Below are 12,097 nucleotides of genomic sequence, written 5' to 3'. Positions count from 1 at the left end.
CCGGACAGGGGCTGGGCTGGGCCAAGGCTGGGCATGGCCGGACATGGGCTGGGCTGGGCTGGGCATGGCCGGACATGGGCTGGGCTGGACTGGACATGGCCGGACAGGGGCTGGGCTGGACCAAGGCTGGGCATGGCCGGACAGGGGCTGGGCTGGGCCAGGCCGGGTTAGAAGGGGTTGAGCTGGGCTGGGCCAGGCTGGGGTTAGAAGGGGCTGAGCTGAGCTGGGTCGAGGAGGGAGCTGAGGGAGGGTGGAGGGGGTGGTGGCAGGGCTAAAGCTGGACAAGGTGAGAGGGAGAGCTGTGGCTGTCCTGGGACAGGGCAGGGGAGCTGGATTGCAGCTGGGGAGCAGGGTGGGAGTTTGGGTTAGGGCTGGGAGCAGGGTGGGAGTTCGGGTTAGGGATGGGATGGGAGCAGGGTGGGAGTTTGGGTTAGGGATGGGAGCAGGGTGGGTGTTTGGGTTAGGGCTGGGAGCAGGGTGGGTGTTTGGGTTAGGGCTGGGAGCAGGGCAGGGGGCTGGGTTAGGGATGGGATGGGATGGGATGGGAGCAGGGTGGGAGTTTGGGTTAGGGATGGGATGGGAGCAGGGTGGGTGTTTGGGTTAGGGATGGGAGCAGGGTGGGAGTTTGGGTTAGGGATGGGAGCAGGGTGGGTGTTTGGGTTAGGGATGGGATGGGAGCAGGGTGGGTGTTTGGGTTAGGGATGGGAGCAGGGTGGGAGTTTGGGTTAGGGCTGGGAGCAGGGTGGGAGTTTGGGTTAGGGATGGGAGCAGGGTGGGAGTTTGGGTTAGGGATGGAATGGGAGCAGGGTGGGAGTTTGGGTTAGGGATGGGATGGGAGCAGGGCAGGGGGCTGGGTTAGGGCTGGGATGGGATGGGAGATGAGCTGCTGCACGAGGGAAGGTCTCTGTGAAGGTGCGTGGAGCAGGGTCAGGACTGGAGGAAGGAAGGAGGAGAGTGGAGGAGTTTGGGGAGGAGGAGGAGGAGGAGGTGTTTCCTCCTTGAGAATGGAGGTGAGAAGGAGCAGAGCTGCCTGCTCCAGCAAGGGCTGGAGACACCAGCAGGGCATGGGCAGTGGGAATATTGTGGCTGGAGAGGAAGAGAATGGGAGGAAGAGAGAATGAGGCAGGAGGTTGTGTCTGCAGGGAAAGGAAAACCTCCGTGTGAACGTGCTTCCCCTTTGCTCTGACTGCTGCAGCTGCTCCTCCACAAGTCCCAGGCACAGCCAGGGCTGATTTCACGGGTGACCCTAATGGGATCAGAGCAAACTGCAGCTCCCTGTGCTTGCAGCACAGCTTGGGAGCAGCTCCAGCAGGGAACACGGAAAAGATCTGGCCCCGTTTCATTTTGGGAATGAGGTTGGGCTCAGGCTGCTGCAGCAAGGACAGATCATACACTGCACATATGCAATAATTGTTCTCTTTTCTTCATCACGTAGTTGTCATTTTGTACAATGTGACATAGAACAGGTGCTTTGAGAAATGGGGGAAATTAAGACATTTTGGTGTTAAAAGTTCATTCTAAATCCAAGACAGAATGAGCAAAAGGCAGGAACTACTCACAGTGGTGTGATCTGCTCCATTTGCTCGACATTCCTGTGCTCCTACATCCTTCCCTCTTCCTCAGACCTTAAGGGAGACCTTGAAATCTTTGGGAAACTTCTATCCTTCCCTTTTTTCCTACACCATATGACAGAGTATTCCCAGTCCTGGCTGGTGCAAGTGGTGGAGCTGAAATCTGAGCTGCTCAGGCTTTCCCAAGAAGGACTGGGGGAGTGTCTTGGGTTTTGAGCTTGGCTGCGTGGGTGTGCATAATGAACCGGAATTCTGCTGTGCTTGGCTACCTCGGGGACTCGTTTTAATCACCGGGCAAATGTGCTGTGTGCAGGAGAAACACTGGATTTCATGAGAGGAGTGGCGCTGTGCGGGGTGCGGGGCTGGGGTCGGGACATGCCCGTCGGTGGGAGCGGGGGCAGGGCGGGCTGGGGGCAAACCTGCCGCGCAGGGCTGCGGGGAAGGGCGGGTGGATGCGGGGCTGGAGGGCTGGGCACGCTCGGGTTTTGGGGTCTGACGGCACAGCGGGGAAGGGCAGCGCTGCCTGCGCTGGGTTACAGTAAATCCTGGAATCCTGAGATGGTTTGGGTGGGAAGGGACCTTAAACCCCATCCCACTGTCCCAGCCCCGTCCAGCCTGGCCTTGGGCACCGCCACAGCTGCTCTGGGCTCCTGTGCCTCACACCCTCACACAGGGAAGAATCTTTTCCTAACATAAAATCTAACCCTGCTCTTTTTCAGTTTGAATCCATTCCCCCTTACCCTGTCAACTACAACCTAAAAGTCAGGGTGTGGGGGGTATGGAGCAGCAAATACCTGGGGCTGAAGGAAAAAGAATGATTTGGTTTGAGAATGTGAACAACAAACCTGCCAGAGCAGTCACGGGTGCCAAGGGAGAAGCATTTGGCTGAGGAAGAGAGTTTGCAAAGCTGCTACTGAAGGAAGTGTGAGAAGAAACGCTTGGAAAGCTGCTGCCTCGGTGATTTTCCAGCAGAGCTGCACTGGCAGCAAGGCAGTTTCAATCTTCAGAGCTGAGGAGGCTGTTCAGATCTATCAGATGCACCCGTTCGCTGGGGAATGGGTTGGGTGGAAGGAATCAGAGGTTATTTCACTCTAGTGCCCTGCCATGGGCAGGCACATCTTCTATTTGTGCCCCAAAAACCTCTGGTTACTGTGTATGACAGCAAAAGCCTCCCCTGGATCATGGTCTTTGCCATCCTAAAACCTCAGGGGTTTATGTAAGGCACATCCTTCCCCTTCATGGACCGGCTGGCTCTGTCCTGGGAGACTGAGAGCCCCAGGAGCCCCTTCCCCAGCACAGGGGTACTGCTGAGAGCTCTCCATCAGCCCCTCTGGATGGCCTGCAGCATTTGGGAGCCACGAGGCTGCCAAAGCAAGTTTGATTCAGCTGCTGTTCCTTGACACCGTCTGTGGTTCTCTGTAAATCACTAACAGATAATAATTCCACATTCTGGCTCTGCGTGTCCCCCGCCTGCTGAATAATTACCTTGTTTTGTGCGAGCCGTGAGAGGTTTTCACAGATAATTCATCCAGCAGGGAAAGGCAGCCAGACTTTGGGCTGGAGCACATTTTGTGGCCACCTGGCATTGCAGCACAGAGGTCTGTGCTGGAGTGCAGCTGCTCGGGGGAAATGCCGTATCCAGGACAGCCAGGGCAGGGCCAGAAACCAAACCCAGATGAAATCCCAGCCGCCCTTCCTCAGAGAATGATTTAGCTTGGCAAACTCAGCCCACCCTGCGTTTCTGGATGTGTGGACAGATTGATCCCACAGATCTGGATGCTCTCACCCACAGAGGAGCTGTTTCACTGCAAGCAGAGCTCCTCCCAGGAGCTGCTTGTGGTGGTGACCTCTGTCTTGCCTCGTTCCCCGTGTCCTGCTGGCCCTGGCTGGGTGGGTTGGAGCCCAGCAAGGAGCAGAGATCGCCCCAAGGTTGCTAACCCCATCCCAGGGCAGGAGGGGAAAGGATCATCCCCGTGCCAGCTTATCTCAGCAGCTCCCAAAGCCAGGCTGATTGCTGCCGTGGCTGTGCTGAGGGGCTCCAGTCACAGAATCTCAGAATCACTGGGGCTGGAAAAGATCTGAGATCATCAAGTCTGCCCTTGGACTGATCCCCAGCTTTTCACACAGACCAGTGCCATGTCCAGTCACTCCTCGGACACCTCCAGGGGTGGGAGCTCCTCCACCTCCCTGGGCAGTGCCTTCCAATGCCTGACCACCCTCTCAGTAAAGAATGAGATGTGACAGCCCTGTCCTGCAGCCTCCAGCACGGGCCATGAGCAGTGTCAGCATCTCCATCTCAGCATGAACCAGGAGATTGCTGGGGTGGAAGCCACACATAGAGACACTCACCTGGCTGGTGAGGGTTGGCAGCCGTTTGGGAGCATCTGCATGGAGCAATTCCTAAAGGAGGGCACCAGGCAGGACTGAGGAGCTGTTTAGAGGCTGAGCAGGCTCCCACCTCCAGCATGAGCCACCACGGGCCTGGACAGCCTCAATAGGGCTCAGTGTGCAGGCAGATGTCACCTGTGCCCAGTTTAAGTGCCTGAGCACCAACCTCCTGCTTGGCAGATGCCAAAAAGGAGCAGCTGAACGAGGAGGGGGCCCCAAGGCAGTGGAGACCATGACAAACACCTAATAGAGGATTGGGGCAGGACTGGAAGCCAACCACTGAGGGCTACCACCATCCCTGACCTCAGGAGACTTCCCAAACCCCACAGACTGAGAAAGAGATGGGGTTCTCAAGGAGGGGCATGGGAGGTGGGTCCCAAATCCTCTCATCTTCCACTCTGAGCAGTGCTCACTCCATTGAGCACCAACCTGAGCTAATACTTTGCCACCAAGGTATCAGATTTGGGGAGTTTCCTGCAAGGTGCCTCTTCCAAGGGAAACCTTAAATAGAGAGCTTCAGGCCAGCTTTGCTTCCAATAAATAGCAGAGTTCAGAGTAGCTGTGCTTTGCTGTGCTCTGCAAAACTTGGAGCCACTCTGAGCTTTGAGTGTCCAGGGAAGTGTGGAGGTCACAGCTCAACCAGGCTGGGAGCCAGAACCTACATCTGGCTCTGCAAGCAGCAAGCCTCCCTTCAGGTATGCCCTTTTTTGTTTTTCTTTTTTCAAATATAATAAATAGATGTTTTTTTAAGTTCCCAGCCAGCCAAACTACCCACGCTCAGGACTGCAGTATCCCTAATGCCATGAGTGCAGAATTTCAGTAAATGCTTCCTGGGGATACAAAACCTCCAGCTCTCGAAGGCACCTCTGTGCTCAGCAGCAAATTCAGGACATCTCCTATCCAAAGGGAGCCTGAAAGTCATGGTTTCCTGAAAGTCAAAGCATGTTTTATTGACTGCAGTCAAGACAATCAAAGATCTGGAGACCTGGACTCCCACGGAATAAACCACATTATCCCTGTGCAGTGATCATTCCTCTCCCAGACACGAATTCCAGCCTGCCTCCCTGCTGGGAATGATTAAAGACCCCTTCAACAATCAGCAAATTGTCAAATAAGCAGGTGAGCAAGTAAAAGAAAAGAAGGGAGTGTGACGACCTGCCAGCAGTGATGGGAGCAGTTGTGTCACCTGGAGGGAAGTGCAGCTCCCCAGGTGCTGCCAGTGGTTTGCTGTACAAAACTGGGGTGTAGCTGTGGGGGATATCACTTCTCAGGTATCAAAACCCCATTTTGGGGAAGGTAGAGCCTGTGCAGATGCAGCCACAAGACATTTTCCTTCTTCTGGGTTTCCCTTCCCAGATGCCAGCTGCCAGATGGGCTCTGGAATTGGGAAGAGATCCTGGCAGTGCCAGCAGCTCTCCCTGGGAGCCACCCCTGGAGCCCAATGGGCTTGGGCGAGGGTGCTGGGGGTGTCCCTGTGTCCTCCCCACCCTGTAGCAGTTTGCAGCCAGGGAAAAGCAGCCCTGGCTTTGTGGCCTTCACCCCTCCTGCCTGTCACCTGCCTGTCCAGCTGGCCCCCAGCCCAAGGTGACAGGGAGCCCCAGACAAAGCCAGTCAGGCTCGCTGGGCTGGATGCACGCCCCACTGGGCATGAACTGGGCTGGGTTCAGCTGCACCTCGGGGTGCAGGGCTCAGCTGGAGCCCCCTGTGCTGCAGCACTGCCCCAGGGACCACCACCACCACTGCCAGGGCTGCCCAGCCCTGCCGAGGCACATCCAGAGGGATGGGAGTCTGCCAGCATCAGGGCAGGGAGAACTTCCCACCTGCTTTAGCAACCCTGTGCACTGATCCTGCTCTCCAGGATGGCTTGAGCCCCAGCTGAGAGCACCCAGCCGAGGTACAGCCACGATGTGAAAGGGGAGCAGCCCCAGAGAGTGAAGGTGCCCGGCTGGTGGCACTGGCAAACACCCAGGGGACAAAACCACAGCCACAGCCACAGCAGGCACTCGGGCACTGGGGCACAGGGGGGAGGCTTTCCCCCTCCCCAACTCCCCATGCCAGGAATTTCTCATCTCAGCAGAAATCCCTGGGGTTGTTTGTGCTCCACCTCAGAGCTGGAAGAGCCTCTCCCCTTGCCCCAGGTGTCAGCCTGGCTATGAGAGCCAGCTGGCTCTGCCAGGTGGGATTGCCCCCTCCCCAAGAGGCCCCTAGGGTCCCACAGGACCAAGAAAACCAGGCTGGGGACAGGGATCTGTACAGGATGTGTCCCTAGGGCACAGGGGGCACAGCTGTGTGGGCAGCAATTGAATCCTTCCTGTAGAAGCCATCCAGTATTTTTCCAGTGTCTTTATTGGCAAGGCCAGTGCTGTGTCCCCATCCTACCCTGTGTCCAACACTGAATGGACCTGTCCCATTGTGTCCCTGGCTTCCTGATGGCTCCACCAAGGGCCTGATCCAGGGCTGAGTGCTGAGAATATTGCCCAGGGCTCTCGCTGCAGAGCCAGGGTGGCTCAGGCCAGGATGGGGTAGGTGGCCTCGGTGGCCACACCACAGTTGTTGTCCTTCATGGCCATGAGGATGTAGCCGTCATTGCCCCAGTATGTGGACCAGGAGTTCTTGATGAGCCAGTAGGTCTCTCCCTGCAGGACTCCGTAGCCCACAGCCAGCACTGCATGGTCCAGTGACCCCGGGGTGTTGTCTGCAGGAATGACACGGCACAGGCTCAGCCCTGCCCGGAGACTGTCCCTGGCTGCTGAGCACCCAGTGCAGAGGACATCCCAGCCCAGAGACCATTCCCTTCTGGGGCCATCCCTGCCTGGAGAGCACCCCTGTCCAGGAACCCCAGTGCAGAGGATATCCCAGGGCAGACAGCATCCCCGCTCCCAGGGCTACCCTCAGTGCTGCAGAGGACTTCAGGGTCAGCCCCTCCGCCCCTCCCCTGCCCAAAAAGAGGGCACTGAGGTGCTCTGGCCTCTCCTTGGCACCCCGAGCTCCCGTGCCCCGTGCTGCTGGTCTCACCGCACTTGGGCTCATAGTAGATGCCGTTGGAGTAGAAGGAGAAGCTCTTGTGCGAGGCGTCGATGCTGACGGCCACGGGGCCATGCTTGTAGATGGCAGCTTTGACTGCTGTGATGTTGCCCGAGGTGACGTTGACGTAGCCCGTGATCTTGGCCAGCATCTCAGACTGGTTGTAGTGGCACAAGCCATTCTGCACACCCAGGGGACACACGGTGTCATCAGGAGCCCCAGGACCCCTCGCTGGGACCCTCCCTCCCCACCTGACCCTGCAGGTGCAGGGAGGGACCTGGAATTTGGGCTGTGAGAGCATCCTGGCTCTGACCCTGATGGAAGCAGGGGCTTTGCTCCATCCCTGGGTACCCTCAGGTATGCAGTGACTCATGGCCCCACACACAGGTGGAGAACCCTTGTCCCTGTTTTGCAAGCAGAGACAGTGGGGGACACAGTGACAAAACCGCCTGGATGAGCCCTGGGGCTTGGCTTTGACAGTGACCCACGGAGGCCTTGGGGACGAGGTGCCACCCTCATCTCCAGAGCCTGCTGTGGGCATCCAGCTGGATCCCACCTTGGCTTTAAAGCACCAAGATGTTGAGAGAGCCATCAGGGACAAGGGGCCACCCTCACCTGCCCCTTGTAGGTGCCGTAGGACTCGGTGCTGGCAATGCCCCCGTGCTTTTTGATCCACTCGTACGCTCGCCACTCCTCGCCCCCGTCGCAGGCGTAGTTCCCAAAGCCCCAGGAGCAGTCGATGAGCACTTGCTGGGACAGGGGGGTCAGCACGCCGGTCTGCGGGGGGACACGGGGCAGGATGGGGACAGGCACCCTCCAGGGCCTGTCCACACAGTGTGGGGCACAGCCCTGCTCCCACCTTGAGGAAGAGGGCACCTTCCATGGCTCCCGTTGTGGCAAAGCTCCAGCACGACCCACAGACAGCCTGATCCTTCACAGGGGTGACAGCACCTGGGGACAGTGGGAGAGGAGAAACTGGGCTGACACCAAGGGATGGAGGCAGGTGGAAGGGAAACTGAGACAGGAGTTGAGGTCCAGAGGCAGCACAGGCAGATCTTGGTGCTGACCGAGAAGGGAGGAATGCACCAGCAAACATGGGACCCCCCCCCCGCCCTTGGCTAGGGGCAGGATTTGGGGTGTCACTCCCAGCTGATGAGGACATGGGTGAAGCCAGATGTTGCTTCAGGTGTCACATCTGTCCCTGGGACACCAGAGTGAATTCAGGGCCAAGTGCTGACCCAGCTGCCTTTAATCACAGAGACAAGAATGGTTTCAGTTGGAAGGGGCCTCAAATACCATTGTGTTCCACCCCGTGCCGTGGGCAGGGACACCTTCCACTAGACCAGGTTGCTCCAAGCCCCGTCCAGCCTGGCCTAGGACAGCCCCAGGCTCTCTGTACCCCTGTTCCAGTGTCTCACCAACTCGCAGATGTGCAGCCCGAGGGACAGCACAGCCCGCAGGCTGTGGTGAGCAGCAGGGCGGCTCTGCGGGGCTCAGGCTGAGGAGCGCTCCCTGCCCCGAGCCCGCACGTACCGTACATGCGCCAGTCGAGGCTCTCGGGGAGGATGATGCCGGCGTAGCGCTGGCTGGGGAAGGGCAGCCCGCGGTTGGGGGTCCCGCTGCGGCGGCGGCCCCGCAGCGCTGCCAGCTCCTGCGGGGTGCGGTCGGCCAGGTGGTTCAGCGACAGCGTGTAGGACAGCGCGGCGCGGTTCCGCGAGTGCACGAACCTGCACCACGGTGGGGACAGCGGCAGTGGCACTGCCACCGCCTCCCCGGGATCAGCAGCGCGGCAGAGGGGTCACCCCCAGCCGCCCGTACCTCATGTTGTGCACGAAGATGCTCTGCCGCTGCTCCAGCTCCCGCACCGAGCCGTAGCGCCGCCCCATCTGCCGCCGGTACTCGTGGAAAGCCCGGTGCGCCCAGGGCCGGTGCTGCCCCACCAGATCCTCCATGGGGTTCGCCAGCACTCGGTGCTCCGCCGCGCTCCCCGGCAGCTCCCCGCACTTGGTCTCTGGACACCGGAGGGGGGACACGGTCAGCCCGAGCCCCACGGACAGGATTTGGGGGGTCCTGCCGGGCTCACCGTTCACGGGGAGGTCGAACACGGACGGGGGGTAACTGTTGTCGAAGTCGGTGTAGGCGATCTCGTACTTGTCGTAGTGGGAGCCCAGCAGGCTGTTGTAGCCCCGCATCTCGTAGTGCACGGGGGCCACCCCGCAGCTGGAGTTGGTCACCCACAGGGTGTAAACGTTCTTCTTCTGCGCCCAGCGGGTGACGTTCTGCCACACGGCGCAGTACCGGCCCTCGTAGTACTCCTCCCGCAGGAACTGGGGGGGACACGGCCTCAGGGAGGGGACCCCAACCTCCCCCGGGCCACCCGCTGCCCACTCAGCCCCTTCGCCCAGGCCAGCGCCCACACCAGGCTCCCCGCATGGATCCAGTGGCTCCATGGCCATAAGCACACAGCCAGGTGTGGGATGGAAACTGGGGCAAGGATACGGGGTGCAGCACATCCCTGTGCGCTCAGCAGTACCCTGGGGACCCTGCACTGTGCACAGCACCCTGTGCACCCAAAGCAGGGGTCTGGCTGCACCATTTCCCCATAAACCTGAGAAGATTTCAGGTTTTCCCTGCGTTTCCAAGCCCTCGCCACGCAGGCAGGTGTCCAGCTCGGTGACAGCCTGCTGTCCCCGCTGCTCACGCGCTGTGCCCAGCCCTGACGCAGGCTGGGGCCGCCAGGAGCTGAGCTGCCATGCAGAGACTTGCCCAAACCACGCCGAAATGCCAGCGTTTGTGTGGGATGTGACACGTCCCAGCACGGAGCTGGGAAAGGAGCCAGGAGTGACCCTCCCCGCAGCCTGGGGTGTGGGGACAGGTCCCGGCCGGTCCCAGCGCCCTGCAGCCCTCGGACAGAGAGGAGCATTCTCCCAGCAGCCCTGGCACAGCCTGGAGATGCTTTGGGAGGTCAGACCTAGGCTCAGCTGTCCCACCTTAAAGCCGCTCATGCTGGGGAAGACGCTCTGAGCTGTGACCACGTCCTCCTTGGAGCCGGGCAGCTGGAAGCACTTCCTGGCGTTCACCTCCTTCTCGGTGGTCTCCGGCGTGATCTTGTACCTCATCCCGTAGGGCTTCACCGCTGCCAGCTGGTAGGTTATCACCTGCCCTGTGCCAGGGAAGGGACACTGAGGCACGGGAGCCCTGCTGGGGCAGGCTGGCCGCCGCTGGTGCCCACCCCTTACCTCCGTAGTACTGGATCCGGCTCTTGTTCCCCGTCAGGTTGTACCAGGCTTCGAAGGGCTCCTCGATCTCGGCGTAGGGCAGCTTAATGACCCCTGCGAGCCCCCGGCACAGGACACAGGTCAGCCCCGAGGCTCAGCACCCCAGCATTGCTCCCTGAGCCCCCCAGAGTCTGCAGACCCACAGCTGACCGAGACAGTGCCCCCACGGGTGACGGGTCAGGAAGAGGCGCTCGGCTGCGGGAGCTGCCCCAGTCTGGCACTGGGACAGCCTGGTCCTGCCCGTGCTGCACAGCCCCCCAGGGGCTGCGGGGTCCCGTTACCTCGGACATGGTAGATGGAGCCGAACTGAGGGGGTGGGCGGGAGAGGCCGAGGTCCTGTCCTGAAAGGCAGAGAGGGCAGGTGAGGGGGGCTGTGAGTGTCCCCCCGAGCTGAGACAAGCCAGTGCTCCCCCTCCCTGCAGCCTGGGGGTCCCTGCTTGGCTCAAAGAGCTTCCTGAGCTCATCCAAAGGCACATCCAAGGGACGGAGGCACTGACACCGTGGACACAAACGCATGGGCATGGCCCCTACGGACACTGGAGCAAGCCGTGCCCTGCTGCACCCCCAGGGAACCCCAGCTCCCGTTGGGGTGATGCCCCAGTGTCACCCCCAGCATTGCTGGCCCTGGCTTTGAATGTCTCCAAAGTGGGACCCAGCCAAGCTGTTCCCAACACACAGGGCATGGCTGAGGGGCGCCAGGGACCTTACAGATTCTGCCTGGCATGTTCCAGTGACCTCCCCAAGCTCCCTCCGGGCTCCCAGCTTGTGCAACCCCACGCCAACACAACTGCTGGGAATGAGCCCTTCCCTCCCTCAGCATCTTCCTCCTCGCCGGGGGCGACCGGCAGCACCTGCCAGGACCCAGACAGTGCCTGTCCATCCCGGGACAGCCGAGGCAGACCTGTCCAGTCCGGGACAGACCTGTCCCAGCCCTCGGGAGGCGGGGATGAGCAGACCCCAGCTGCCCCCCGGGCTGTGCCATCCGCACCCGTCACCCACCGCCCCTGGGCACCCACAGACAGTGCCAGGCTTGGGGGAGCAGCCACCTTCCAACCCTCCTCGGCTTTATGGAAAGGGAGTCCCAGCCCCTGCCCACCCCTGGTGGTCGCCCTGCCCCACCCCGTCCCCTCACACTTGGCTGCCCTGCCTGGTTGGGTTAAACCCCTTTGGTTAAAGCCGCAATTTATTCTTACTTTCATGCCCCCAGCCCCACCAAGCCCCCACCCCGCCCTCTTTGCCACCCATCCCAGCTGTGTCTTGGAGGAACTGCGAATTCTGGGGCCCAACAAGCAATAAAACCACTTCCCCAGGCTGAAACCTCCCCTGCGGGGCAGCGGGAGCAGATCTGATGGGGTCCCCAGTTTCCCTTCCATTCCCAGCTGTCCCCAGCGGTGACGGTGCCAGAGTGGGGCAGACTCACCCCGGACGGCGATGCAGAGTGCAGAGGCCGTGAGCCAGCAGAGAAAACCCATCCTGGCCGCCCCGGCTCGCCCGGCTCCGGCTGCTCAGCTTTAAGCTGGAGCCAGCGGCGGCGAAACCCGGCGGAGCCAATGCAGAAGTTGGGGCCCTCCCCGGAGGAGGGAAGGAACGGGGGACGGGCACCCCGGGGGCTCGGCGGGGAGAGCGTGTCCCGGCACAGCCCCGCGGAGGGCGATGGAGCAACGCGGCGCTGCGGGCCAGGGGAGGTGCGGGGTGAGCCCCAAAACGCCCCCAGCAGCGTTCGGGTGGGTGCGCTGGATGGATCTGTGGGCACCCCCCATGCTGGGGTCAGCCAGGCTTCCTTCCCTGTCCGGATGAGACAGGAGGTGACAAGTTATGGGTGACATCACTGGGGAG

The 12,097-nt window shown here is 60.7% G+C and overlaps 1 protein-coding gene across 1 annotated transcript; it reads right to left on the bottom strand.

The window, feature by feature from the left end:
* Nucleotides 1-6,283: 6,283 nt before the first annotated feature.
* Nucleotides 6,284-11,850, bottom strand: LOC306811642 (digestive cysteine proteinase 1-like). The gene is made up of 11 exons (XM_079325560.1): nt 11,682-11,850; nt 10,543-10,602; nt 10,223-10,315; nt 9,974-10,146; nt 9,067-9,310; nt 8,802-8,994; nt 8,517-8,710; nt 7,843-7,934; nt 7,599-7,760; nt 6,975-7,164; nt 6,284-6,654 (listed from the first exon to the last, which is right to left on the bottom strand). Exons 1-11 carry the CDS (start codon nt 11,731-11,733, stop codon nt 6,467-6,469), a joined length of 1,641 nt encoding a protein of 546 aa, XP_079181686.1. The 5' UTR covers nt 11,734-11,850; the 3' UTR covers nt 6,284-6,466.
* Between the last annotated feature and the right edge of the window lie 247 nt (nt 11,851-12,097).

This window comes from Erithacus rubecula (genome assembly GCF_903797595.1).
Source record: "Erithacus rubecula genome assembly, chromosome: 23".
NCBI lineage: Eukaryota > Metazoa > Chordata > Aves > Passeriformes > Muscicapidae > Erithacus > Erithacus rubecula.
Note: the sequence above shows the minus strand (reverse complement) of the source record. Positions and strands in the feature narration are given on the sequence as shown.